The 23,533-nt window shown below is 44.9% G+C and overlaps 5 protein-coding genes across 8 annotated transcripts; 3 read left to right on the top strand and 2 right to left on the bottom strand.

The window, feature by feature from the left end:
- The first annotated feature begins 68 nt into the window (after positions 1-68).
- On the top strand, positions 69-3,825 carry lxn (latexin). Its single transcript, XM_061281199.1, has 7 exons — positions 69-230; positions 2,533-2,712; positions 2,807-2,869; positions 3,025-3,202; positions 3,291-3,427; positions 3,510-3,572; positions 3,645-3,825. Exons 1-7 carry the CDS (start codon positions 126-128, stop codon positions 3,756-3,758), a joined length of 840 nt encoding a protein of 279 aa, XP_061137183.1. The 5' UTR covers positions 69-125; the 3' UTR covers positions 3,759-3,825.
- gfm1 (G elongation factor, mitochondrial 1) lies at positions 252-7,402 on the bottom strand. Of its 2 annotated transcripts, XM_061281197.1 has the most exons (18): positions 7,224-7,402; positions 6,996-7,148; positions 6,293-6,425; positions 5,830-6,034; positions 5,656-5,772; positions 5,391-5,541; positions 5,151-5,305; positions 4,998-5,082; positions 4,781-4,918; positions 4,433-4,534; positions 4,306-4,362; positions 4,092-4,229; positions 3,874-3,956; positions 1,850-2,012; positions 1,630-1,774; positions 1,396-1,556; positions 1,266-1,319; positions 252-820 (listed from the first exon to the last, which is right to left on the bottom strand). In XM_061281197.1, exons 1-18 carry the CDS (start codon positions 7,296-7,298, stop codon positions 692-694), a joined length of 2,244 nt encoding a protein of 747 aa, XP_061137181.1. In that variant the 5' UTR covers positions 7,299-7,402; the 3' UTR covers positions 252-691. The 2 variants fall into 2 exon arrangements, with proteins under 2 accessions (XP_061137181.1, XP_061137182.1); XM_061281198.1 differs by lacking the exons at positions 6,293-6,425; positions 7,224-7,402 and having other exon boundaries at positions 6,996-7,130.
- Positions 7,403-7,727: 325 nt separating this feature from the next.
- Positions 7,728-19,130, top strand: itpkcb (inositol-trisphosphate 3-kinase Cb). The gene is made up of 9 exons (XM_061280525.1): positions 7,728-8,078; positions 10,853-10,925; positions 11,033-12,142; positions 16,715-16,814; positions 16,889-17,102; positions 17,271-17,475; positions 17,550-17,651; positions 17,857-17,928; positions 18,040-19,130. The coding sequence occupies exons 3-9, from the start codon at positions 11,078-11,080 to the stop codon at positions 18,247-18,249; spliced, it is 1,968 nt and encodes a 655-aa protein (XP_061136509.1). The 5' UTR covers positions 7,728-8,078; positions 10,853-10,925; positions 11,033-11,077; the 3' UTR covers positions 18,250-19,130.
- actmap (actin maturation protease) lies at positions 19,126-21,305 on the bottom strand. 3 transcript variants are annotated; one of them, XM_061280526.1, is made up of 7 exons: positions 21,150-21,305; positions 20,659-20,847; positions 20,444-20,512; positions 20,155-20,273; positions 19,834-19,963; positions 19,618-19,688; positions 19,126-19,557 (listed from the first exon to the last, which is right to left on the bottom strand). In XM_061280526.1, the coding sequence occupies exons 2-7, from the start codon at positions 20,832-20,834 to the stop codon at positions 19,205-19,207; spliced, it is 918 nt and encodes a 305-aa protein (XP_061136510.1). In that variant the 5' UTR covers positions 20,835-20,847; positions 21,150-21,305; the 3' UTR covers positions 19,126-19,204. The 3 variants fall into 3 exon arrangements, with proteins under 3 accessions (XP_061136510.1, XP_061136513.1, XP_061136512.1); XM_061280529.1 differs by having other exon boundaries at positions 20,477-20,512; XM_061280528.1 differs by lacking the exon at positions 21,150-21,305 and adding an exon at positions 21,005-21,143.
- Positions 21,306-21,474: 169 nt separating this feature from the next.
- On the top strand, positions 21,475-23,313 carry snrpa (small nuclear ribonucleoprotein polypeptide A). The gene is made up of 7 exons (XM_061280530.1): positions 21,475-21,585; positions 21,856-21,928; positions 22,095-22,267; positions 22,345-22,497; positions 22,574-22,726; positions 22,803-22,891; positions 22,965-23,313. Exons 2-7 carry the CDS (start codon positions 21,856-21,858, stop codon positions 23,122-23,124), a joined length of 801 nt encoding a protein of 266 aa, XP_061136514.1. The 5' UTR covers positions 21,475-21,585; the 3' UTR covers positions 23,125-23,313.
- The last annotated feature ends 220 nt before the right edge of the window (positions 23,314-23,533 follow it).

Raw genomic sequence — 23,533 nt, 5'->3', positions numbered from 1 at the left:
TCCTCCCTCCCTCCCTCCCTCCCCCTTCGTGACACTTCCCACCTCCTCGGTTACAAAACAGCGCTCTCGACAGGAGGCGCCGTTTGCCGACATTCTTCGTTCTCGTCCAGCATCTGCAGCACGACATGATTCTGTGGGTCCTCTTGGTTGCGGTCGGACTCAGCGGGGGCATAGGTGGAAGCCCCGCTGTGACCGTCCCCATTGATGTCGCATCAGAGAATTCAAAGAAGGTGAGAGGAATGCCGCCATGCTTAATTATCATAAGTAGTATTTAATGAAAATAACCAAAAAAAAATGTAATAATTTGTTGCAGTCATGACATTAAAGTCATTCTGTACATAGTACAAAAAAAAAGTCAAGACATTAAAAATATTCAGCTTTTTTTTTTTTCCTTCTTAACCCTTCATTTAAATATTTTATATCATACAGTTGTCTAAGTTTATATACCCAGGCAGGATTTATGAACTATTGCCATTTTGGGGAAATGTATTTTACCTTTGATTTCTTTCAAGAATGACCCCTACAAATAATATCGTTGCTCTCCTACAAATGTGATTCCTTAAAGGAAAAAAGTTTTGTGGGTGGTCGCCTCTTAAGGTTTTTCCGCAACGCAGGGAGAATGATGTAAAATATAACTAAAAGGTTGGAGTCCACATAATTGAATTAAAAAAAACTCTACCGTGATGAGAAATCAACCCTTCCACTTCTTCTTAGTAGGTAACTGGCCCGTAGCCTCCAAGTACTTGTGGATGAGTTCTTCCTGCGCGCTTGGGAGACACGGCTGATATCTGCTGTAGTCCATGGTGTACTCGCCCTTTCCCTGATAGCGACAACAGAGACTTTGTGTTAACAAAAATCGGGATTCAGGGATTTCTTAATGCTTGTAAATTTGGTTTGCCTGGAAAAAAAAAAAAGGCGGAAAATTTAAAGATTGACTTTTTCCACAATCTTTTTTTAAAATGTACATTATGCTTATCTTATTAACCTAGTCTGCCGGTTAGATTGGTACAAAACCCCTGAGGTGGTATGGAAGAAAAAAAAAACTTTGCATTCCCTCACATTTTAGACGGGACTTTTTGTCACCTAGCTGCTCTGTTGACTGGCCACCAGGGGGCAGCATAGTGCAGACAAACGTTTCCTTACGCAACTCGTCAGTGCGTCTCTTAAGTCTGCATCACTCGATTCTTATAATAGAATTGATTCGTTATCGTAATTGTGAAAACGTACAAGACAAAGAGAAATTTAGACAAGGCAAATTTTCTTACTTCGGTGGAAGAGCGTAGCTCTGTAGCGTAGCCAAACATGTCGTTAAGTGGAATCTGCCAAAAGGGAAACGCAAACAGTTCAACGTGAGGAGAAGAAGCGTTCCCGTGCTAAGCGACGAGCTCGACTCACGTCGGCGTACAGCGTGAAGTATCCGTCGGATCCATCCTGGCCCGTAATGATGCCGTGGCGACGGTTCACGCCGGCGATGACCACGCCCTGAAACTCCTGAGGCGCCACGATTTCCGCCGACATGATGGGCTCCAAGATGGTGGCGTTGGCCTTCTCCATAGCTGTGGACAACCACGTGGGTGGGACAAACGTGATGCTGGCTACCGTTCGGATGGAATTGAAATTGAACTTCACCTTGCTTGAGAGCGCCCTCTCCTGCGCGGATGAAGGACATTTCGTTGGAGTCCACCATGTGATGTGCTCCGTCCTCCAAGACGAATCGCACGCCGGAGATCTTGTGGCCACTCAGGGGTCCCTTCTCGCAGGCCTCCCTGAACCCCTTCAAAATGACGTTGGGGGGGGGAGGGGGTTGTAAGACGACAAGACTAGCCAAGCGAGAGAAGCTAGCGCAAACCTTTTCGACGGCCGGCACCAGCTGCTTTGGAACGTTGGTTCCGACGGTTTGGTCTTCAAACTCCAGCTTGGTGTAATCTTCCGGCTCAAGAGGTTCGAGGACGCCGATGACTTTTCCGTACTGACCGGAACCTCCCGTCTGCTTCTTGTGAGTGAAGTCAAACCTACAGAGAGAGTCAATATACCGTAATTTTCGGACTATAAGTCGCGTTTTTTTTCATAGTTTGGGTGGGGGGGAGACTTATACTCAGGAGCGACTTATATACATATATGTTTTTTTTCACTTTTTTTGGCATTTTATGGCTGGTGCGACTTATACTCCGGTGCGACTTATAGTCCGAAAATTACGGTAATTGACTTTTTATATTCAAGCAAAACAAGAGCTCTGTCTCTTTAAAAGAGGGCGGTTCTCTTGCCAAACGGGAAGTAAGAGGCAAGTCTTCCACTTTCCTGACAACCGCACGAGACTCAACAAGAACAGAAGACTCGGGCGAGAAGCGTATTTAAAATAACGACTTTGTTCAAGATTCTTACTGGATAATTCGCTTGTGTCAAAGTTCACGGCCTCCATTCCTTTTTTTTTTTTTAAGCAGATCCACCTTATCTAAACAAACTAGCCCTGCCCCGGTTACACCTGCAGTACGCAAAGTCCAAGTTCATTTCGCCTCTACTTTCTCGGTACAGCCAATTGTGGTGGTTGATGTCGAGGAGGGGATCGAGGTGGTGATGGAGACCGGAGAGCTAAACCCCAATCACTACCCTGCTCAGAGGGCAGCTAAGGTGGTCCAGCATTATCTGAATACCCAACACGGCTCACCATACAAAGTCTTTGGACTAGGGAAGGTCTTCAAGGCCTATGCGGAGGTAAGTTCAATCGATAGTCACATGTGTGTGTGTGTGTGTGTGTGTGTGTGTGTGTGTGTGTCTTTGGCCTAAAGTGATGTATTTTTCCGTTTAGGATGTGCCTGGCTCTGGGAGAAAGTACCAGCTGGAGCTCTCCGTGGAGGAAATAATTCATAAAGTAAGTTAAAGTTTTACATTTGAAACAACATGTGGTGCCTGAGAACGTTATTACCCTATAACAACATTAGGGGTCGCTGTTTCGCAGATGTGTAATGGTTGTGTTTTGTAATGTAAAAAGAAGAAAATCGACTTTTTGACTTCTCCGTTCTGCAGCAAATCAAAATCAAAACCTCGGCAGAGGTTATCTTCCCTCGAGAGCAGAGCCAGCCTCCGCCGCAAGTGGGCGTTTCATCAAACGAGGACTTCTTGAAAATCAACACCAGCGTTCAAGAGGAGGCCTTTTACCAGCAACACAAAACCAATCAAAGCCTATTTGCGCAAAACCTGCCTGGTATGTGAAGCCTCTAAAATTCCATGGCAGGAAAAAAAAAAAAAATTTGTTTGTAATATATTCAACTTATTTTTCATCATTCTCTCAGACAGTTACGGTCACATTGAGCCGGAGCACGTGCCTATCTGGCACCTCGGCATGGTCGTGTCCAGCTTCGTCATGCTCAACCAATCCACTGAAGACACTTTGTACAACATGGCTCAAGTAGCCAACGTCACGCAGACGGTGAGCCGTTCTCTTTCGGACAAAAGAGGTGTCTAAAAAAATGCGCCGGTTCGCCTCACTGATCCTATTCGTTCGATTGCAGGCACGTGACGAAGACCTGCTGGAGTTCGAATATGACGTACTGTTGCATGAAATGGTGTCACAGGTGAGGCTAGCACGCGGTTTTGGTTAGCAGCAGAGTCCTAATGGAATATTTCCCGATTTACTGTTATGACAGGATATCATTGCGTGGAAGGTGCTGGCCACCTGGTCTCCACCAGAGGGAGTTAAAATACTGAAGATGGAGAAGAGAGACTACGTGGTAAACAACCTCAAAACGACACTGTTGTAAACGGAACATGAGGCTGCTAAGGCGCATGAACAAAACAGTATATTAAGAAAAAAAGCATTTCCACAGACTTTGTTGACTCCTTATTTGGGTGTGAGTGTTGGGGCTCAGCACTTACGGTACGGCGCTCGTGATGGTCTCTCTGAAAGCCACTTTGGGTTTCCCCATCACACAGGGGCAGTTGTACTCTCTCTCCATCCTCTGGAAGGACAATTCAAGACTTCAAATACTTTCCTCCTCCCAACACGTGCCCTCGCACACCCTTTTGTCAGCCTCGGAATAAAGTAGTGCTTTGGCGCCATCCTGTCTTACGTCCAGGGAAATACTGAGCTGTACCTGGGAGTAAATCTCTAAGTGCAGCTCGCCCATCCCCGAAATGATGGTCTCTTTGCTCTCCGTGTCGAAATGAACCCGGAAGGTGGGATCTTCCCGGGTGAAGCGGTTGATGCCTTTGGAGAATTTATCCAGGTCGTTCTGCACCGAAAAAGACAAAGGTGAGGTAAGAGATGATTCCTCACAGGGGTGGTGACTCCAATGTCTTCAACTGGACCTTGTTGGTTGGCTTGATGGACATGGAAATGACAGCATCTGGGACGTGAATAGATTCCTGTAGACGAGAAGGTGACGAGGTGGGTCCGGAACGTTCCCCTGGGGTTCCCCGGATCGACAGCACTCACCATAGAGAGGTTATCGCTACTTCTGGATGTGAACGTGTCTCCGCTCGCGCAGTCGATGCCAAACAGGGCGCAGATGTCGCCCGCGTAGACCTCGTCTACATCCTGGAGAAGAGTAAAAACACATTTGTTGCTACAATGAGCATATACGCGGTAAATATTCAAATGTTCTGATTCATTTGTACACTTGTTAGAGCTCGACATTTGTTATTCCATGTTTTCCACAAGTTCCTTTCGTTAGCCTGTCTATGGCGTTTTGCATGGAGTGTTAGCATTAAGCTAGCAGACTTTCACGACGTGTGTCATTGTTTTTGTTTGTAGCGACGCAGGCTAATCACCAACGGCTCTCACCTCCATCTGGTCGGCGTGCAAGCGCACCAGCCTCTGCACGCGCACCCTCTTGCTGGTGCGCGTGTTGTAGATGTACTCGCCCTTCTTCAGGCAACCCTGGTACACCCGCATGTACGTCAGCTGCCCGAAGCGACCTGCCTGCTCGCGGACCGAAAAGCGATACCGTCAAGAGAGACGGTACACGGTGAGCGTAGGGAAGCTGAAGTGAAGCGCTCACCTCCAGTTTGAACGCCAGACTGACAAAAGGATGCGACGAGTCTCTTGTCGGGTCCATTTGGATCTTTGACGTCTCGCTTGACTCTCTGCGACGTCGAAAACACAAAAGTGGAGTGGGAAAATATCCATCAACGGCTGGCTGCCGCACACTTACTCATCGTTGGAGATGGCGTAGTTTTTGACCTCGGTGGGGTCGGGCAGATAATCGAGCACGGCGTCCAGCAGGGGCTGAACGCCTTTGTTCTTCAACGCCGTGCCCACTAGAACTGGCGTGAAGAGACGCTGCACTGTGGCCCTGCGTAGGGCAGCCTGGAACGTTAGCATTAGCAGGGGTTAGGCTAACCCTAAAACTATTTCACAGTGACTACTTTTGAATGGATTCCACATTTCCAACCTTCAGGTCGTCATTCGTCGGAACCTTTTCCTCCAGGAACATCTCTCCTAAGACTTCGTCGGCGTCGGCGACGCATTCCACCAGCTCCTGCCTGCGGTCCGCAGCCTCGGCGCGGTACTCTGCTGGGATGTCGTCGTAACGCGTGACTTGACTGCAATTACGGAGAACGTAAAAATCATCTCATCATCTTGTTCGGTGGCAGACATTCCATTGTGCGTTGCTTTTTTTTTTTTTTTTTTTTTGCAGATAATGAAGCATCTTTTACCCGAAGGGTCCTTCAAAATAAATGCTTCTCTCCTCGACAAGGTCAATGATGCCTTTGACGTTGCCCTCCAGGCCCATGGGGATGTTCACAAAGGCGGCATTGTGGTTCAGTTTGCTCCTAGAGATGATTCCAAAATGTTACAAGTTCCATTCCAAGTCTTGAGTGTTGCGTCACCTTAGCTGCTGTAGGGCTCTGCCAGGGTTGGCGCCCGTGCGGTCCAGCTTGTTGATGAACGTGAGGAAGGGCACGCCGTAACGCTTCATCTGCCGGTTCACCGTCATGGTCTGACACTGGACTCCGCCCACGGCGCACAAGACTAACACAGCACCGTCGAGCACACGCAAAGCTCGTTCCACTTCGATGGTGAAGTCCACGTGACCTGAAATTATTGACTTGTAAGGGACATTTGGAGGTAGTTGTTTTTTTTTTTTTGTGAATTGTTAACATATAGTTTTTGCATGAGGTATAGGCTGCTCAATATATCGAAATCACAATATTGGTCCGTGCAATACGAATATCACATGGACATGCAATAAGTTTCTTATGGCTTTTATCTGAACATTATTTCGGTCAATTACAATTAACCGGCTATTTGCTAATAGCTATTGATCTTGCTTCTTTTGCCGAGCTTGTGTACCTGGTGTGTCAATAATGTTAATATTGTGGTTCTTCCACATAGTATAGGTAGCTGCTGACTGGATGGTGATGCCCCTCTGCCTCTCAAGTTCCATGGAGTCCATGGTGGCCCCAACGCCATCTTTCCCCTTCACCTAACGGAGAGCACGGAGAATACCTTCATCGTAACTTACCGTTTTTTTCCCATGTATAATGCGCAAAATTTAACTAATTTATTGTCCTAAAATCTGGGGTGCGCATTATATATGGGTACAATTTTATTAATTTTTTTTAATCCGGATATGATACGGAGGGCGCCATTACAGATGCGCTTTCTTCTCTGCTGTTCACTTCAAACACGCTCCATACGAACACAATGCTCTGGTATCAGACGCTTGCTCGATCACCTGCTCGTTTGCTGTCACAATGTACCCTACACAAATCCGAAACATTTCTTCGCTATCGAGTTTGCTAGCGCATGCGCAGTGCTACTGACCGGCGGAATAACATCCGGTTGTTCGCAAAGATGATCTTTTTTCCGAAATAATTTTACGTTCACGGACTTAAGTAGGACTCAAAATTTGGGTGCGTATTATACATGGGTACAGGCTTTTTTCCAGCATCAACATGCCATTTTAAGGGTGCGTATTATACGTGGGGGCGCATTACACATGGAAAAAAACGGTAACTCAAATTGCAATGAGTTAAACGCATGTGTTGCAAACCTCGTGGATCTCCGCTATTCTCCCCGTGTAGTACAGCACGCGTTCGGTAAGGGTGGTCTTCCCCGAGTCGATGTGCGCGGAGATGCCAATGTTACGGATTCTCTCGTTGGGGACGACGCCGGACGAGCATGACCGGCAGCTGTTGATGAGTACCTGGGGCAATGACACAGGGGACATCAAACCCTTCCATGATGGAATTTGCGCTAAGTCGTTCCGCTAATGTGTTACCTTCTTGAGAGTTACGCCTCCCGGAGCGAGTGCGTGCCTTTTTGACAAACACACGGCCGTTTGAAGAAGTCTCATCGTGGCAAGATGATCGTTTTGTTGCCTTTGCTCAACTCCTCGAGCCAAGCAAGCAACCCGGTGAATGTCACGCCGGTTGTGAAACGAGACTTCCGTGTTCTACGGAAAGCGAGATGTACCGAAAGTACAAAAAGGCAAATGAAAAATCGTCGGGTTAAGTTATATTTTAACATAATTATACCAGTAATAATAATTTTTTATAATTATGAACTAAAATAAATAGATATTGTGTATATAAGTTGCTCCTTGTCTGTGAAGTATACTACAATTGTATTATTTAGAAGAAAAGCTAAATTGTACTATATTCAACTCACTCGTGAGTAACAACTTACATTTAGTGTTGAAAAGTATTTTTATTAAACGTTTTTAACGTAGCTTGCACATTTTAATGTACAAACAACACGTGAGCAACGCACTTTAAATCACGTGACCAGAAATGTAACCCTTTTGCTTGTTTTGACATTTAGTTGCCGCGTTTAACTTTCAAAGTATCTCAAAACGTAAGTTCGTAGTTTACACGTTGAGGTTATTTTTTTTTGTATATTAACTTTTTTGTATTAGACCAAGCAAACTTGAACCGAAGCAATTTTAACCACAAAAAGTGAATTAGTGTGTTAACTTAGAACAGGCGTTTCCTCTTTGGCATAAACCGCATCCTGACAGTCGAGGACAAAAGACGTGCGCGCTGCAACTTCTTACACATGTTTCAGAAACGCCATCGGGCGACTTTTTAAAATGCCAATTTATATTTGCATCTCGCACGTGAGAAAAACAGCTCAGGTAAGTGTCGTTATTTAATGTTCTCCTCCACGCGTTGTTCTTTGAGTTGCTTCTTGTGCGTCAAAGTATTTTGGCGTGTCATGAAAGCTGAATACTGTGTGATTTAAAACATCAAAATTGTTCAAATATTTACATATAGGTGCACCTTAGACTTAGACTTAGACAGATTTTATTGTCATTTTGTAAACACTTGGTGCACACAAAACGAAATTTCGTTGCATACGGCTCTCAACAATGAAATGATATTTCGGCTGGATAAAAAGTGACATTTCTATATAAATATGAAATAAGATAAGAATAAAGTGCAGCACTTAATATATTGTTGAGAAATGAATTTCTTTCTGTAGTTTGATTCCAAAAGTGAAACATTCAGCACACGGAAAATACTTTACAGAAGGCCAAGTCCAACCCTAATTGCTTGAATACTTTCAATTCTTTATGTACAGTACTGAGAATGACTTGTCTACCTTATTTTATTTGACATGAATCACTAATTTACAAGAATTAAGTCAGAATATAATGAAGTTGCAAAATTGTAAATAAGTACATTTGGATAATTTGACCGAAATAGCACTTCTCCAAGAATGACGCACATTGTGCTTCACATAGTGAGTCATAAACATTTTACAGTTTATACAAGACCACAAATCAAAACCATCAAGTTCAACTTGAATCCCTGCTTAAACAAATGTGTTTTTAATTTCTATGAGCTGAAATAGAAGTGGATTCCACAATTGGGGAACGTTCCAATGTTGTTTGAGGGACTCTGAGTAATATGCAAATTAATAAATAACACTGCAACATACTTCTTTAAAAAAAATTCACAATCAGCTCTTCTGCTGTGTTTCGCACCAAAATGTCACAGTTAGTAGATCAGAGAAAGAAACTTACGAGTTTACAGTAAATATGTATTGGCTATATTATATATAATTTTTTTCTTTCTTCAAGTGCCAACATTAATATGCGCTAGCATAGTTGGCCTAAGTGTTCATGAAAAACAAGACAGGGATTTTATTCCTAGAAAGTGTCTTTAATATTATTGTACTTCACTGTAATATTATGCACGGTTTGAACTTAAGTATAAGGAAATAAAAATGTAGTCATGATCTTAATAGATAAATACAACTGAACTAAACTGAACTGTACTTGGGCATTGTTAACCCCCCCCCCCCCCCAGACTGTGATAGCATCTTTCTCTAGATGATGATAAGGCCTCACATTTTTCCCTCCCCAAAACTGTCCAGGCATGAACCGTCACACTCTATTTGTAAAAAAAAAAAAAAAATCCTTCAAAACTCCAACTTCCTCTAAACTTTGTGTAACCTGACTGAGTGACTGTGCCCCATTTAGGACCCATCCCTCTTCATTAGCCAACTCATCCTGAGTCATTTTTGTGGAGTATAATCGATCTCGATGTCCTAAGAATGAGCACACTTGCCTATATATGTTTCATTCTTAGTGAGCTGTTGTTTCCATTGTTATCGTTCCTGTCTCGCTTCCGCTGCGAGAACATTCCTTCCTGAGTGCAAAGCGATTGCTGCATCATTGTGAACAACAGAGAAGCGAGCCCATGAATCCTCGAAGTCTTCCGGAATGGCTTTCAAAATGACCCAGTGCAGCTTCCATACGTATCCTGTATGCGGACACGTAAACGTGTTGAGTTCAAGCTGTGCTGTATCGCTTCCTATTTTTATTCCATCATAAGGAATAGTAGTAGGAAAAGGCTTTCATTTTTTTCTCCTCATTCTTGTATGGCCTTAAGACTTTGTGATACTTTTACACCCTGTAGGTGTGTCAGTTCATTTTCAATTCTTGCCCTAATTAACTTGACTATCGTTGCCATTGAATTTAGTAACTGTCATTGTATTCTCTCACCAAACTGACAAACAGTTGTTTATCCAGTTCCCTTTGAAGGAGGAATGTGTTTGCTCACCAATTATTGCTGCTCCAGAAGTCCTTTGTGACTCGCAGACATGCATATCAAGCGTGATTCATACGTATTTTCTTTCATCTGGCGTCATGTAGACCAAAAGTACTGTAATTGGTTTGTGAGTTCTATTTTTCTAAATATTCCTTAGCAAGTTGTAGTGGTTGGATTTGAAAATGCAATCTGGCGTTAACTGCAGAGCGGGGGTACATCGTGGACTGGTCCATAACAAGACACATAAAGACATGCATTAGCCTTTATTGAACGAGAAGAACTATAGGGAATGAGTTGAAAATCTTGCTGTGCCACTCCAGTCCCGTAGGGGGCAGTAATTCTCATAAAAATAACCTAAAACAGCAACCGCACTTCTTATTTGCCTTAATATTTTTTTGACTTTAGACCTGTATTTTGGGTTATTCAATTGTGCTACCTTTCAGTACAGCCCCAAAGTGCACAAAGTTGTTTTATATTTATTTTTTTTTATCATTTTTCAAAGTGTCTTACTCAGGCTCTCTGTAGTGTTGTGTGAAAGAATCACTGGCAATCTACAGTCCTGCAGTTTGTAAACCATTTTCGTTTAACATTTACGTTTTCCTATATTTAATTGCATTATTTAGTTTGTAAACCATCTTCGTTTAACACTTACGTTTTCCTATATTTAAGTGCATTATTAATGTTCAAATACAACAATAGTAAATGTATTTTTAAGGAATCTGATACTGGGTGTGCCTGAATTTTGATAAACACATTAGACAATCTTATTTAAAGTTATGACGCTTGGAAAAATGACATATTTTTTTGAGGTGGTATTCAGTTTTCTTTTTTTTTTTTATGCTCGTCATTGCAGTGAACAAGAGTCTCCGTGCTCAGATGCAAACTGTCTACTTAAGCAAGACGACTGAAGCAAAGGAAGGAACAATGTAAGATTTTCCAGCACCGGACAGTATGACTAATGATTCGGTGTGTATGCTTTTAAGAGTCACGCCGCATTCGTTTTTTTTAAAAAAAACATAATCTTACTTAACAGCCAAAGGGCGTGTTTCTGGAGTTGTTCACTTGTACGGCGAGCGAGATGGGCCAAACTCGCTCCGTTCCCTCACATTCTACCACCACCGCCGCCGCCACCACGACCACCCCAGACAGCGCAGCATGGAAAGCAAGCGAGGCGGCCCGACGTCCCGACACTCGTAGACCAAATATCAGGAAAAAGCGTCATACTCTCCGGATAAACGGGAATCCGATGAAAAGACAAGCGTTGTCGTGCTTGGGAAGGCGAAAGCGAGACTCCAGCCCGACGCAACCGGAGCCAAGCTGCGGAAACGAAGCGGCGGAGCCAGCCGCCCGTCAAGAACGCCGAGAGGGAAAGTTACTCAGGGACGAGGCCGTATCGGCGCTCGAGGAGCAGCGAATCCCCGCCGCTGCCTTGTTGGAGGCGCCGGCGCCTACCCGGGATGTGAGCGCGGAGACGGCGCTTGTTTCAACCGAGAAGCCACACGCGGGGAGGCGGAGCGCTGAAGTCAGTGCTTCGGTCGAGACGAGCGCCGCGCAGGAGGACAATGCCTCGGACCCCCCTGCGGGGGCCATGGAGTATCAGCCACGGGGGGGGAACAACCATGATCGTGCAATGGCCCCATTGGGAGAGTTGTGCCCCGATGAGTCGGACTCAAAGCGGACTTTAACAAGCTCACAGTCTGGCGATTGTGATAATCAAGCGGCCGATTCGACTACAGTGACCAAAAGTGATTTAATTATCGTCCCCTGTCCGCTCGAAGACCCAAATTGTGACTCTGACAAGCCCCCCCGGACTCTCTCTTATCGCGGCCCCATACCGAAACTCATTATCACCCGGGACCCCAGTCCGACTCGATCCGAGGAGTCGTCAACTCGGCTGAGCCTCCGCACCGAGCTCAGCGCCGGGTGGGGCTCGGAGCTACACCCAGACGACGAGTCTCCGTGCTCGGACAGCGGCTGCGGGGGGTCCCCGGCACTCTCTCCCAGGAAGCTGTCCAACTCATCTTCTCTCGGCCTGTCGTCGGCTTCGTCTTTTGAGGAATCCGAGGACGACTACACGGGCAGCGACATCGAGGCCAGTTTGTCCCCGACGATGACCCTCTGCAGCCCGGAGGATGGCCCGGCGGTGAGTGCCGTCTCAGCCTTTACAATGTTGGTTTCTGCTAGTGTAAAGTCGATTATTTTCTTTCTGATATCTTTGTATTGCTCGTTTTCCATTCATTGAAACATATGATGTAGCACGGTGGAGTAGTGGTTTGTATATCTGACTCACAACCCTGAGGATTTGGGTTAAAATGTCTGCTCAAGTTTTATCTTTAAAGAGAGAAAATAGTCAAGAGGTGTGGATTTTATAAACTGAATGGACAAGCAATAGCTCAAGTTTGAAGCCTGCACTCTGCAGTACAGTGTTCGGATTCAAACTGAATCAATAGGCCTGCTTAATTCAATTTGAACTGAAGATGATCTCTTATCGTCCAGATCTTCCCATGACCAAGACTGCATACACGTTTAACTCGTTTTGTCACTCACTTTGTCAAATCAGCTCTGTTGTTGTTTTTCACTTTTGTTTTTCAAAGCGACCACAAAGCGCTGTTCACCTACGCAAAAGCATCAGTTGCTTGTTCAAAAGAAGGAAGATACCGTTCTTGTGGATTTTTCTGCTGAGTTTGGATGCCGAGCAGCATTAAGTCGAAATTCTTGCAATGACATTTCGCTGTAAAAAAAAAAAAAAAAAGGGCACAGAAACTAGATTCCTCGATAAGGCAGCTTTCCAATGGAAAGAATAAATAGCATCAATAATGATCAAACAGGCCGGGGTGGGGTCGAGGGGCTTTCTCAGCTAAATGTCTGTCAGGCAAGTTGCAAACAACAACCGAAAACTTGCTTCAAAACCTTGTTTGAAGGACTTATCCGCCCTTCCTGCAATTAAGAAGCTATTCATAATCATGCCATTTACCATTATTAATCAACATTACTTCTGAACTGTCCACCCTTGTGTGGAATTTCATTTTCCTCTTTTGCAGACAGAAAGCGAAACAAGTATGAGGTTCAAATGAGCCTCATTCACGGTTTAATCACTTGCAAAACTTTTAATCGCACCTAAATGTGGGTTTCTTTAAGAGGTAGCCGATTTACTGTCTCGGCTTTCCTTCGTGGAACGGTTACTTTGACAGGTCGTCGCGTGTTTACATACTTGCGGGTTCGTTTGCTTTTCATACTCGACCATAAAGCGACGACAGACGAGCCCATGCATCGATGATGTCATTGACATCTTTATTAAGCCAACATTTTCAACAGCTAATAATATGACAAGGAATCAAAATGACATGGAAAAAAAATCGATTTCCGTTTTAAATAACGTCTCCACTCGGTATCGGCGGGATATATTCGTCCACGTTTCGTTTAGCAACACTCTGCAGCCAAAGAGTGGACGCTGTCATTTACTGGCCATTTCATCCATGCACAGGAAATGAGCAACCTGAGCACACTTGAGCTGTTGTAACAAACAGGATGACGTGTTCTCGTAAGTTTCTGATAAGAGCCTGGCCTCTCATGTCCATCAATTTAAAAAAAAAAAGTGTCAAACTAGTTGGTAAGATTGAGAGAACTTTCTCACACAAGCACACGCCGTCGACGTGATGCTGCGTCGTGCTCCGAGTTGAGCGCGTGTGTCATGGAAAATTGAATTGAAGGCAAAGCCGGTCGCTAGGCAACGTCCTTGCCATATATGGTACTTTTTTTTTTTCTTCTCCCCTTGACACAAGAATGTTGCGTGTCGGCGCTAAATGTAAGCTGAGATAAGATGACAAAACACTGAAAGGTAAAATGTGTACATTTGCAACGCTTCCCTTTTTTTTTTATATATACTTTACAGTCACACTTGGTTTCTGTGGTTATGCAAACTCAGCATTCCCACTGGCTGTATTGAAGTAAATAAATAAAGAGAGAGAGTCAACAAAGCTGACATCTACTTTGTGTCAGTGACAGGAAACACCCCTGTCTGGAGCGGTAAACATACTACATCACTATGACATGTTCCAATCGTGGCCGTAACTCCAAATCTCGTGGTTTTGAAGATGATGAAATGTTCCTAATGTAATCTGATTCAAATCCTCCCACGAGTTAAACTCCGAGTACTGAGTAAACTTCTCTAAAACGCCGGCGGCAGGAGCGAGTGGAAACTCGGGTGTCAGTCTAGAAGGCAAGTGTTATTTTCTGTCCAATTAAATGGATTATACTCGAAGGATTTTTTATTTTGTAATTTTTTTTGGTAAACTGTTTGTAATTTATTTTATTCAATAGTTTAATATTGTTATATTCTAAAAAAAAAAAATGACTCGGCCTTTGAGCGCTCTCGTGCCGTCGCCGCAAAACTGCCATAAACACGTGTGAAGCGTCGTAAAACACCTCGGACAATGTGGGGCAACGGGATGTGGTTTGGATTGAAAACACTTTGCGTGCTGTGCAAACGGTTACAAAGCGTGCAGCCGCCGCCGCCGCCGCTTTCTCCGGTGACAGTCGTCTGACAGGTTCTGCCTACGAGCACATCTTTCCATCACCGGAGGGTGCGTTACATTCACGTCTGTCAACCTCCGCTCACCGGAGGCTCAGCCTTTGCACGCTTTACATACCGCTGTGGAATTTGCCACAGTGGCAGGGAATGGTGGTTCGCTCTTCATCATGTGACTGCGTGGGGAGGGGGGCTCAGCATGGGAAGGTTGAATTATGGGACAAAAGAAGACGAGTTGTAAAATGAAACAAAGCGACATCAGGGAAATGATAGGATGGCAAAACGGCACCGGGAGCGTTTGGAATTTCTCGCGGAGAACCCGAAGGGGCGGGGGGGGGGGGGGGGTTCCGTGTGACGATTTGTCAGGAGGATTATGAAGCAAGCAACGCAAGTCCGCACATGTTGACTGGAAGAACAACAAAAAGAAGATTCCGAGACGAGAACGAGCCACATTGCACATTCAGTCAGTGACGGTGAAGGCAAGCTAGCTGCCTTTTTGATTTTGTTTCCATCGTGCTTATTTCCAATACATCTCTCCATCTACCGTAATTTTCGGACTATAAATCGCGTTGTTTTTTTCATAGTTTGGGTGGCGGGGGCGACTTATATACATATATGTGTTTTTTTTCCCACTTTTTTGGGTATTTTATGGCCGGTGCGACTTATAGTCCGAAAACTACGATACTATAATTGAGGAAATTGAACTTTTCTCTCCAAACACTGGAAGCTACTTTTCAAAACATACCTCATAGTCAAATGGGTTGGAGTCTCAGCTTGCATGTTCTCCCTGTGCTTTTGTGTGAGGGTTTGCTTCTGGTTCATCCCATATTTTAAAAACATGCAACTCGGCTTAATTCTCAATTCCAATGACGTCTGCGTCGTAGAACAAAACAAAGAGCAACTATCGACATAGCCGCATCATGATTTTTTTTTTCCACCCCATCTCGAGTAGAGGGCCTCAATTGTTCTGTAGATCAAGTGTGTGTGTGTTGGAAATTTCAGTCACTCTGACACAGCATTCTCACGTGAACCACATTGTGTGTGAAGACACTTGTAATTGGTCCCCGTGAGGACATTTCCTTTTCTTGTCTTTCTCACAATAGAGCGAGAAATGCAATCTGACTGAAAATCCAAATTAGAAACAAGGGCGACTTAAGCCTTTTCACTCGCCGCTCGGTCAGAGTCAAAAGTTCAAGAGGAAATCAGCCTTTTCAGCAAAACATTCCGCAAGACGTTTGACGCGCGCACGTCTCAAGTCAAGTCAAGTCAAGTCAAGTTTATTTGTATAGCCCTAAATCACAAGCAGTCTCAAAGGGCTTCACATAGACAGAAATTGACAATTATTCTCAAAGCGTCAAAGCGTCTCGTCATCGCCCGTGACGTACTTTGTCGAGGTGAATACGAGGAGGCGTGTCGGCGGGTGACTCCCGAGTCACTCGTCACCGCCGCCCCAGTCTTCCTCCACAATGGAAGAGCTGGTTGTTCTGGACCTTTCACCACCCACGATGACTCGGCTCTGTCAATATCTGCTATAAAAAGTCTGCACACCCCTTGTTCAAATTCAATTTGTAATGTAAATGACGTCACTGGCGTTTCCAAAAGCCTTCGTTAGCGTAAGCTTTCAATCAACTGACAGAATTACGACAACTTTTGACAACACACGCGATCCAGCCTGTTTTTCAGGCGAGCAAAGAGCCGCTGTTTCGGCCCGCTGACGATATTGCCGCTTTTTCGACGACGGAATTTCCGCACAGCAGCTGTGGAAAGAATACGTGCGGGGAGAGCGCAGATATTGCCGGCATGTAAACACAGCGGTGATAGGAGGAGCCGAGCGTCACGCCTGGAATTTCAAAAGATTTCAAACATGTGAAGCTCATGCACGCTATTTGATTTATTCATCACAGGCACGCAGACACACACACACACACACACACACACACACACACGCGTGTGTAATCTATCGCTTGCGTCACAGCCCCGAGCGAACACTGTCCTTGCTCCGCAGATAAAACAAACAGTCCCAGACAGTCGGACTCTGTTTTTACGACACTTTAGTCAATGTTTCATCAACGGGCTTTGTCAGAACACCGTAAAGGGGGAGGGTCCGACCAATGTCTACAAAGGCGTTATTTTTGTCCACCGAAGGGTTTCCTCTCGACAATGACGCCCCTTCTTTTTGTATTCCAGAATAAGTCGTGGCATAAACTGAAGACAATGGTGCACTGGTCTCCCTTCGTGGTGTCCTTCAAGAAGCGCTACCCGTGGGTGCAGCTCGCCGGCCACGCGGGTAGGTCGCCATCGAACGGCGAGCTCCGTCGGCCTCGCCGCACCGCGCTCTTCAATCCTTTTGTTTTCCTTTAGGGAACTTCCGGCCGGGCGAAAACGGTCGTCTGCTGAAGCGCTACTGCGAGTGCGAGCAGCAGTGTCTCCAGAAGCTGATGAAGGACACTCTGCAGCCGTACGTGCCCGGTTATTACGGCGTGGTGCAGCGCGACGAGCAGGACTACAACCTGATGGACGATCTGGTGGCTGATTTTGAATCGCCGTCCATCATGGACTGTAAAATGGGCAGCAGGTGAGAAGAAAACACTTCACTCATGCAGACTTGTTTGTTATCAGCGTCGATATGGACCGCAACGTTCTTGCCGTAGATCAAATTTGAAAAGAAATGGAGATTAAACTGTGCAGGGAAAGTTTAACTCGAAACAGAACAAATGAAAATATTTTTCCCGTCATTATGAAGGACCTATTTGGAGGAGGAGCTAATGAAAGCCAGAGAGCGACCCCGCTTACGCAAGGATATGTACGAGAAGATGGTGGCCGTGGACCCCGGGGCCCCCACCGAAGAGGAGAGGGCCCAGCAGGGCGTGCTCAAGCCCAGATACATGCAGTGGAGGGAGACGCTGAGCTCCACCGCCACGCTCGGCTTCCGCATCGAGGGTATCAAGGTCAGTCGGCGCAACTCTCAACTGATTCGTTTTTTTCGAGGAGGGAAAAAAAAAAATAATCTGTTCTTCTGCAGAAATCTGATGGCACCTGCAACTCCAATTTTAAGACCACCAAACTCAAAGAGGAAGTGATGCGGGCCCTGGAGGACTTTGTTGACGGAAACACTCAGACCTTGGTGGGTTTCCACTCACTGTTGCCTTTAAAGACACTATAAATTATTTTCATAAATGATTCAACTTATTTTTTTTCAATTCATTGAATTAAAATGTATTTTTTTCAACCTGTATTCAAAAACGATCCGATAATAATAATGATAAATATACACATTTATTAATAATGATGTCATATTAATAATGTTTTTTTTCCTTGCTTTCATTTAGAAGCTCTACCTGCAACGCTTGGAGGAGCTGCGGTCAGTCTTGGAGCAGTCGCATTTCTTCAAGACCCACGAGGTAAAAAAAACTCACACTTACTAAAATCCAAAACAGACCTCTCAGCCCGAGTTTTTCTTTTTGGGTGAAAGTACAATTAAATGAATCATTTGTAATAATTTGATTTTGCAGGTGGTGGGCAGCTCTCTACTGTTTGTCCACGACGCCTCGGGGAAGGCCCGCGTGTGGATGATCGATTTTGGCAAGACGGTACCGCTGCCCGCACACAGAACCTTGGACCACCGGACCCCCTGGGTGGAAGGCAACCAGGAGGACGGCTACATGTGGGGGCTGGACAACCTCATAGATATTTTCACCTCCTTGGTGCCGCAGGGATCCTGAGCCGCTCAAGACTTGCCGAGAACAAAACTGGAACAAGTGGACAATGCGGACTCGTTCCACGTAAGCAAGATAGGACTTGTCGTCGGAACTTCACAGCCTTCCTGGGAGGTTCTTTTGCCTCCTTTTGGGGTTTGCAAACACTCAACACTAAAACGCTGGTTTTTCGACCACGTCAACGCCAAGTGTAAATAGAAATGTATTTAATTTTTTTTTCTTTTTTCTGGGCTTTGTGTAACCCGCTTACCTTTTTGTACAAATTCTGTGCCTACCTTTTGAAAAGAAAGGACATTCTCGCTATTTTTCTTCACCCTGAAGCTTCGTTCTAGAACAATGACAAACACGAGTCGCTCCCTGCCTTCATGGATCTCAATACAAGCAGCGAGCATTTTTGTTTTGGAACTCGCTGCACTATGCATCCTCAAGAAAGCCATCGATCAAAACGAACCGGGCCTCTTTTTAAGATGGTCGGGCTCTTCAAAATTGATCTGCTTTATACTTTTACAGCGACGTGGGAGCCATACAAAAAGAAAAAAATTCAAAGAACATTTAAAACTGGAACAATCTTGAGTTAAGTGATCACGTTTCTGATTTTTTTTTTAACCTTTTTGTATCCCGATCTGCAAACCGAACTGGAAAACAGCAATAACTTTATGCACAATTAGATTTTTTGCATAATTTTATGCACAATTAAGATTTTTTTTTGCCCCCTTCTCCTAACTGGGTGCTTTTGGATTGGGAAGAAACGAAATATTATAATATTTGTATTCTATAAGCACAAGTGTATTTTAAGTGGAGAAAGTGCAACAACAGGTTACATTTGATATGGAATCTTTGCTTCTTTGCCATGAAGGCAACAGATTGCAATAAAACTGGAAATAAGACTTTTTTTTTTTTTTAATTGGATTGTTTTCGACTGTTTTCGCAACTCACTTAAGTGCTGTAATAGCACAAACTGTCACTGTGTGCATGCTTCCCCATCAAGTTGTCTCCTTTTATGCAGTAAAAGAGCCTCGCCGGCTAAGCCGCCTTCAACTCCGCCCATGGGAAGCACATAATGTGTCCCGTTGTTGCGTGTCTGCGGGGCCATTTCCATGAGCTGCTTGTTGCTACGTGCAATGCTGTCCAAACTCCACAGCTGGTAGCGCAGACTTTTCCCCTGCTTGGCTAAGATGTACACCTCTCTAATATGTGAGCTGTCCAAAGATGAGGAGAAGCCAGAGTGTCCGCGCAGGTGAATCCACGGCAGAGTCGAGTCAGGCTGGGTCGGCTCTGTGCTCACGTAACCCTGGTCCGTACCCAGGAGAACACCTGCGAGGGTAGGCCAGGTCAACTATATGGCGATTTAATAATATGCCGTTCGTGTCTTACCTGAAGCCACGGCCCAGTGCGCCCTGTGGCCTTCACGCTCGCAAGGCTCATGGTTGTAGTCGTCATCGTATCTGGACGGCCGGTGTCAAGGTATTATTGATCAGCTAGCTAGAGTGAGCATCCAGAGACACTTGAGAAACTCAGAAGAACTAATCGAAAAGCAAGTCGGGATCCAGGTCACCCTACGACCTTAATTAAGGGGGGGGGGAGGGATACGGGAAGAGAACAGGCTGTCTGCTCCACAAGTGTGCGACAATCCTGGTGGCGTTGTCGCGTACCAAACCACCCGACAGCGCCTCGGCCTTGCAGCCGCACACCTCCTCAGCCAGCAACGCCATGTTTCCAACTGACACAGAAAAGAGATGCAACAAGTATTTAGCGTACGATCGTATTTCAGAATGACCTTTTGAGTGGCATGACTGTTTCAGTCATGCGTAATAGTGTTTCAGGAGTGTGTTTGACAGCATGTTGTACGTGTGAGAGTCACACCAGTGATATGGCGCCCGGCCAAACACACCTTCACTCCCTTTTTGTTACCTGAGAACATTTCACCGTGTGCCGTGAAGCCTCGCTCGAGCGCAGTCCCAAATAAGGTGTGCATGTCAACAGGCGGCCCCAGCAGGTGAGCAGCCATCCACAAGGCCACCAGGCCGCACCTGCAAGTTAAACAGAAAAAAAACACACAATTGGCATTACCGTCACACCCTGGTGAACACAGTACAGTATGCTCAATAATGACATCAGGTATTTTCAAATAGCATTCCATAAGAGCCCCTATCAGTCAAAAGAAAAGCATGACGGGACTTGATAAGCATTCCGCACTTACTGTGGGCCATCTTGGATAAGCGAAGGCACGTACTTGTTTACCAGAGTCCAGCGGAGATTTCTGCTGAAACTGGAACGTACGACAAAATGATTTCGATTCAGTGACTTGGAGCAAGAAAAGACATTTACTTATACAATGTTCTGGTTGTGCATGCTTCTGATGCCTGGAGCAGATGTCATAAGAATAGAACAACTTTTATGATTGTTGTCGGTCACCTGCTCGCCCTCTGACTGATGAGTAGGAGAGGCTCCGTGTAGTCTCCTTCCACCGGGCTCCTGCTGAATCCTATCGTCTGATAAAACTTCTTTTTGCTTCTTGAATCGTGGAGTGCTGCAGGAGGAGGTGGCGGAGGAGGAGGGGGAGGTAAAGAGGGCAGGGGACACCCCGACATTTTCCCAGGAGACCTGTCGAGGATGATTATTATATTGTGACAGAAGTAAAAAAAAAAAAACACTTCTTATAAGTGAGACAAAACACAAGCAACAAAGACAATATGATGCAAAAGCAAAACAAAAAATATTTATGTACGGCACTGCACTGTAGTATACAAAAATATCATACCCAACTTGCTGCAACAAATACCACAGCTAAGCAGTTTTTTACGACGTGCTAACTAGCCGTATGAATATGTTAACGAACATGACCTACAAACATAATTCGCATTCTTCTGTTGCACATATTGAGTATTCATTTTGATTCAACTCACTTTCGGAGTAGCCTAGCTGGCTAGCGAAGCCCGGCCGGTGTTTACTACCATATTTGGCAACTTACAACATTCTTCTTCGTGTATTCGGTGGGTTGGATTGTCAAAAATCGCACTTTGTCACCCCCTGTAGGAAATCAGTATATTAGTATTAAGCGATTTTATTATTTACAGAACACTGGCGTTTTTTTACGAATGCATTTTAAACAATATGAAGCAACTACTATATCAAGTTGATGTTCGCTATTCAAAACTGCCAGGCGACTGTTTGTTTAAAAAAACTGTAGAGTGTAAACCAGAAATTGTGTCTGATGGTGGCAGTAATGCGCCTTAAAGCTGTTTGCCAAAACAGCAACCGAAGAAGAATTGTTCGGGGTTTTGTTTTTTTATCGCGAGAGTTAAGCATTAGCTTCATCCGCGTTTCGTTCAACGATCGAAGGTACGTATTGTTTCACGATATTTTCATGTATGAATCAATTATTTCATTGCAGGCCCAATTGATCCGGTTTTGTGTTTTATATCTATAATGTAGTTTGGAGGTTTCTGAGCAACAGACTAGGTCTTTGACTCAACATTGCAGCTTTAGCATTTTGGCTAAGCCCCACGTCGTTCGAATGAATGGCGGCTGAAAATTCAAACTGTTCATCTCTTCAAAGCAGTGTTATGTCCTTTTCCGGAAAGTTAATTCCACTTCTTTTGGAACTTCCAGATGGCCACGACGGAGGTTCGGCTCAATCATACGATCTACATCAACAACCTGAACGAGAAAATCAAGAAAGATGGTGAGGACCGCCGATAACCAAAGTCATTCATTAGTTGAAAAAACACACAAAACTTACATTCTTTGATATGGGAAGATGGAGTAAAATAACCCCTCATGGTATCCATCATTATCCAGGCTTTGTGTGATTATAATGCAGCACATTTTCCAATTTCAACTCTCCCCAGAATTGAAGAAGTCTCTCTACGCCATCTTCTCACAGTTTGGCCAAATTCTGGACATCTTGGTCGCCCGTACTTTTAAAATGAAGGGTCAAGCCTTTGTCATCTTTAAAGAGGTCAACAGTGCCTCCAATGCGCTCCGATCCATGCAGGGATTTCCCTTCTATGACAAACCCATGGTATGTCATTGGTAGCATTTTTTTTTCTTCATCTAAAAAGACCTGACGATAGTCTTATGGCTCATCTCTTTCCGCAGCGCATTCAGTATGCCAATTCGGATTCAGACATCATTGCCAAAATGAAAGGCACGTACGTGGAGCGCGATCGGAAAAAGGAGAAGAAGAAGCCTCCGAAACCCGAGTCGAGCGGGAACAAGAAAGCGGCCGCCCTGGCTGCTGCGGGCATGACTGTAAGACATAAAAAATATTTTTTTATAGTTTACTGAAATAATTGGCCAACATGAGTGATTTCGATGCTCTCTGCAGGGTCAGATGAACCAGGGGGGCCGCATGATTCACATGCCCGGGCAGCCGCCCTACATGCCCCCGCCCGGCATGATGCCCCCGCCAGGGATGGCACCAGGGCAGATGCCCCCTGGTGGCATGGGTCAGATGATGCCGGGACAGATGCACCAGCAGGTACTGTCATCTTCAAATGACCTTTTATTGATCACGTTGTCGCCATTAAGCTGAGCATTTCTGTTTTTTTTTCCAGATTTCGGAGAATCCTCCCAATCACATTCTTTTCCTCACCAATTTGCCCGAGGAGACCAACGAGCTCATGCTGTCTATGCTCTTCAACCAGTCAGTAAAAATTCCGTTTGTCTCGCACGTTCGTATCGACGGGCATTTTAAACCCGGAGCGTTTCCGCCGCAGATTTCCGGGCTTCAAGGAAGTGCGTCTGGTCCCCGGCCGGCACGACATCGCCTTTGTGGAGTTCGACAACGAAGTGCAGGCCGGCGCGGCACGAGAAGCTCTGCAAGGCTTCAAGATCACGCAGAGCAACGCCATGAAGATTTCTTTCGCCAAGAAATAACCTTGTCGACTCCTCGCACAGGTGTGTTTGCAGCAGTTAAACGGGATGTATTTTATTTGTGTTCATTTTATGATTGCAAGCATTGCACCCAGTGTCTGGGCTGTCAGACATCACACCTGGAGCTTGTATTGTTTTTATTTGGTTTTATTTTTTTTTTTACAATAAAAAAAAAAAATCTCAGTAAATGTACCCACCTCATGACTGATCATTGAGTATTTAGCCCAGCAGATGGCGCTGTTGTTGCGTTAAGTGTGACCGAAGGCAACCTCCCATTGAAGGTAGGCAAGTCATACTCATAAGTTCCTGAATGAGTCACATTTATTGCAAGGACTAGTGATGTCACCACACATTCTTCACGATATGGTGAATATTTACCCAAATCAGGTCACCTCCAATTAATTATGTAAAG

This window comes from Syngnathus typhle, linkage group LG6 (genome assembly GCF_033458585.1).
Source record: "Syngnathus typhle isolate RoL2023-S1 ecotype Sweden linkage group LG6, RoL_Styp_1.0, whole genome shotgun sequence".
Classification (NCBI taxonomy): Eukaryota; Metazoa; Chordata; class Actinopteri; order Syngnathiformes; family Syngnathidae; genus Syngnathus; species Syngnathus typhle.
This window is presented reverse-complemented; position numbering and strand designations above follow the sequence as displayed.

Excerpts from the sequence above, each read along its gene's own strand:
- lxn (XM_061281199.1), top strand. The coding sequence starts at position 126 with ATGATTCTGTGGGTCCTCTTGGTTGCGGTCGGACTCAGCGGGGGCATA. Across the intron at positions 2,713-2,806 it reads TCTTCAAGGCCTATGCGGAG|GATGTGCCTGGCTCTGGGAG; the intron begins GTAAGTTCAATC and ends TTTTCCGTTTAG. Across the intron at positions 2,870-3,024 it reads TGGAGGAAATAATTCATAAA|CAAATCAAAATCAAAACCTC; the intron begins GTAAGTTAAAGT and ends TCCGTTCTGCAG.
- gfm1 (XM_061281197.1), bottom strand. The coding sequence starts at position 7,298 with ATGAGACTTCTTCAAACGGCCGTGTGTTTGTCAAAAAGGCACGCACTC. Across the intron at positions 5,773-5,829 it reads AGAGCCCTACAGCAGCTAAG|GAGCAAACTGAACCACAATG; the intron begins GTGACGCAACAC and ends AATCATCTCTAG. Across the intron at positions 2,013-3,873 it reads ACCATCACGAGCGCCGTACC|GTTTGACTTCACTCACAAGA; the intron begins GTAAGTGCTGAG and ends CTCTCTCTGTAG.
- itpkcb (XM_061280525.1), top strand. The coding sequence starts at position 11,078 with ATGGGCCAAACTCGCTCCGTTCCCTCACATTCTACCACCACCGCCGCC. Across the intron at positions 16,815-16,888 it reads GCAGCTCGCCGGCCACGCGG|GGAACTTCCGGCCGGGCGAA; the intron begins GTAGGTCGCCAT and ends GTTTTCCTTTAG. Across the intron at positions 17,476-17,549 it reads TCCGCATCGAGGGTATCAAG|AAATCTGATGGCACCTGCAA; the intron begins GTCAGTCGGCGC and ends GTTCTTCTGCAG.
- actmap (XM_061280526.1), bottom strand. The coding sequence starts at position 20,834 with ATGTCGGGGTGTCCCCTGCCCTCTTTACCTCCCCCTCCTCCTCCGCCA. Across the intron at positions 19,964-20,154 it reads ACACGGTGAAATGTTCTCAG|TTGGAAACATGGCGTTGCTG; the intron begins GTAACAAAAAGG and ends TTTCTGTGTCAG. Across the intron at positions 19,558-19,617 it reads GCACTGGGCCGTGGCTTCAG|GTGTTCTCCTGGGTACGGAC; the intron begins GTAAGACACGAA and ends CTACCCTCGCAG.
- snrpa (XM_061280530.1), top strand. The coding sequence starts at position 21,856 with ATGGCCACGACGGAGGTTCGGCTCAATCATACGATCTACATCAACAAC. Across the intron at positions 22,268-22,344 it reads CCTTCTATGACAAACCCATG|CGCATTCAGTATGCCAATTC; the intron begins GTATGTCATTGG and ends CTCTTTCCGCAG. Across the intron at positions 22,892-22,964 it reads CTGTCTATGCTCTTCAACCA|ATTTCCGGGCTTCAAGGAAG; the intron begins GTCAGTAAAAAT and ends TTTCCGCCGCAG.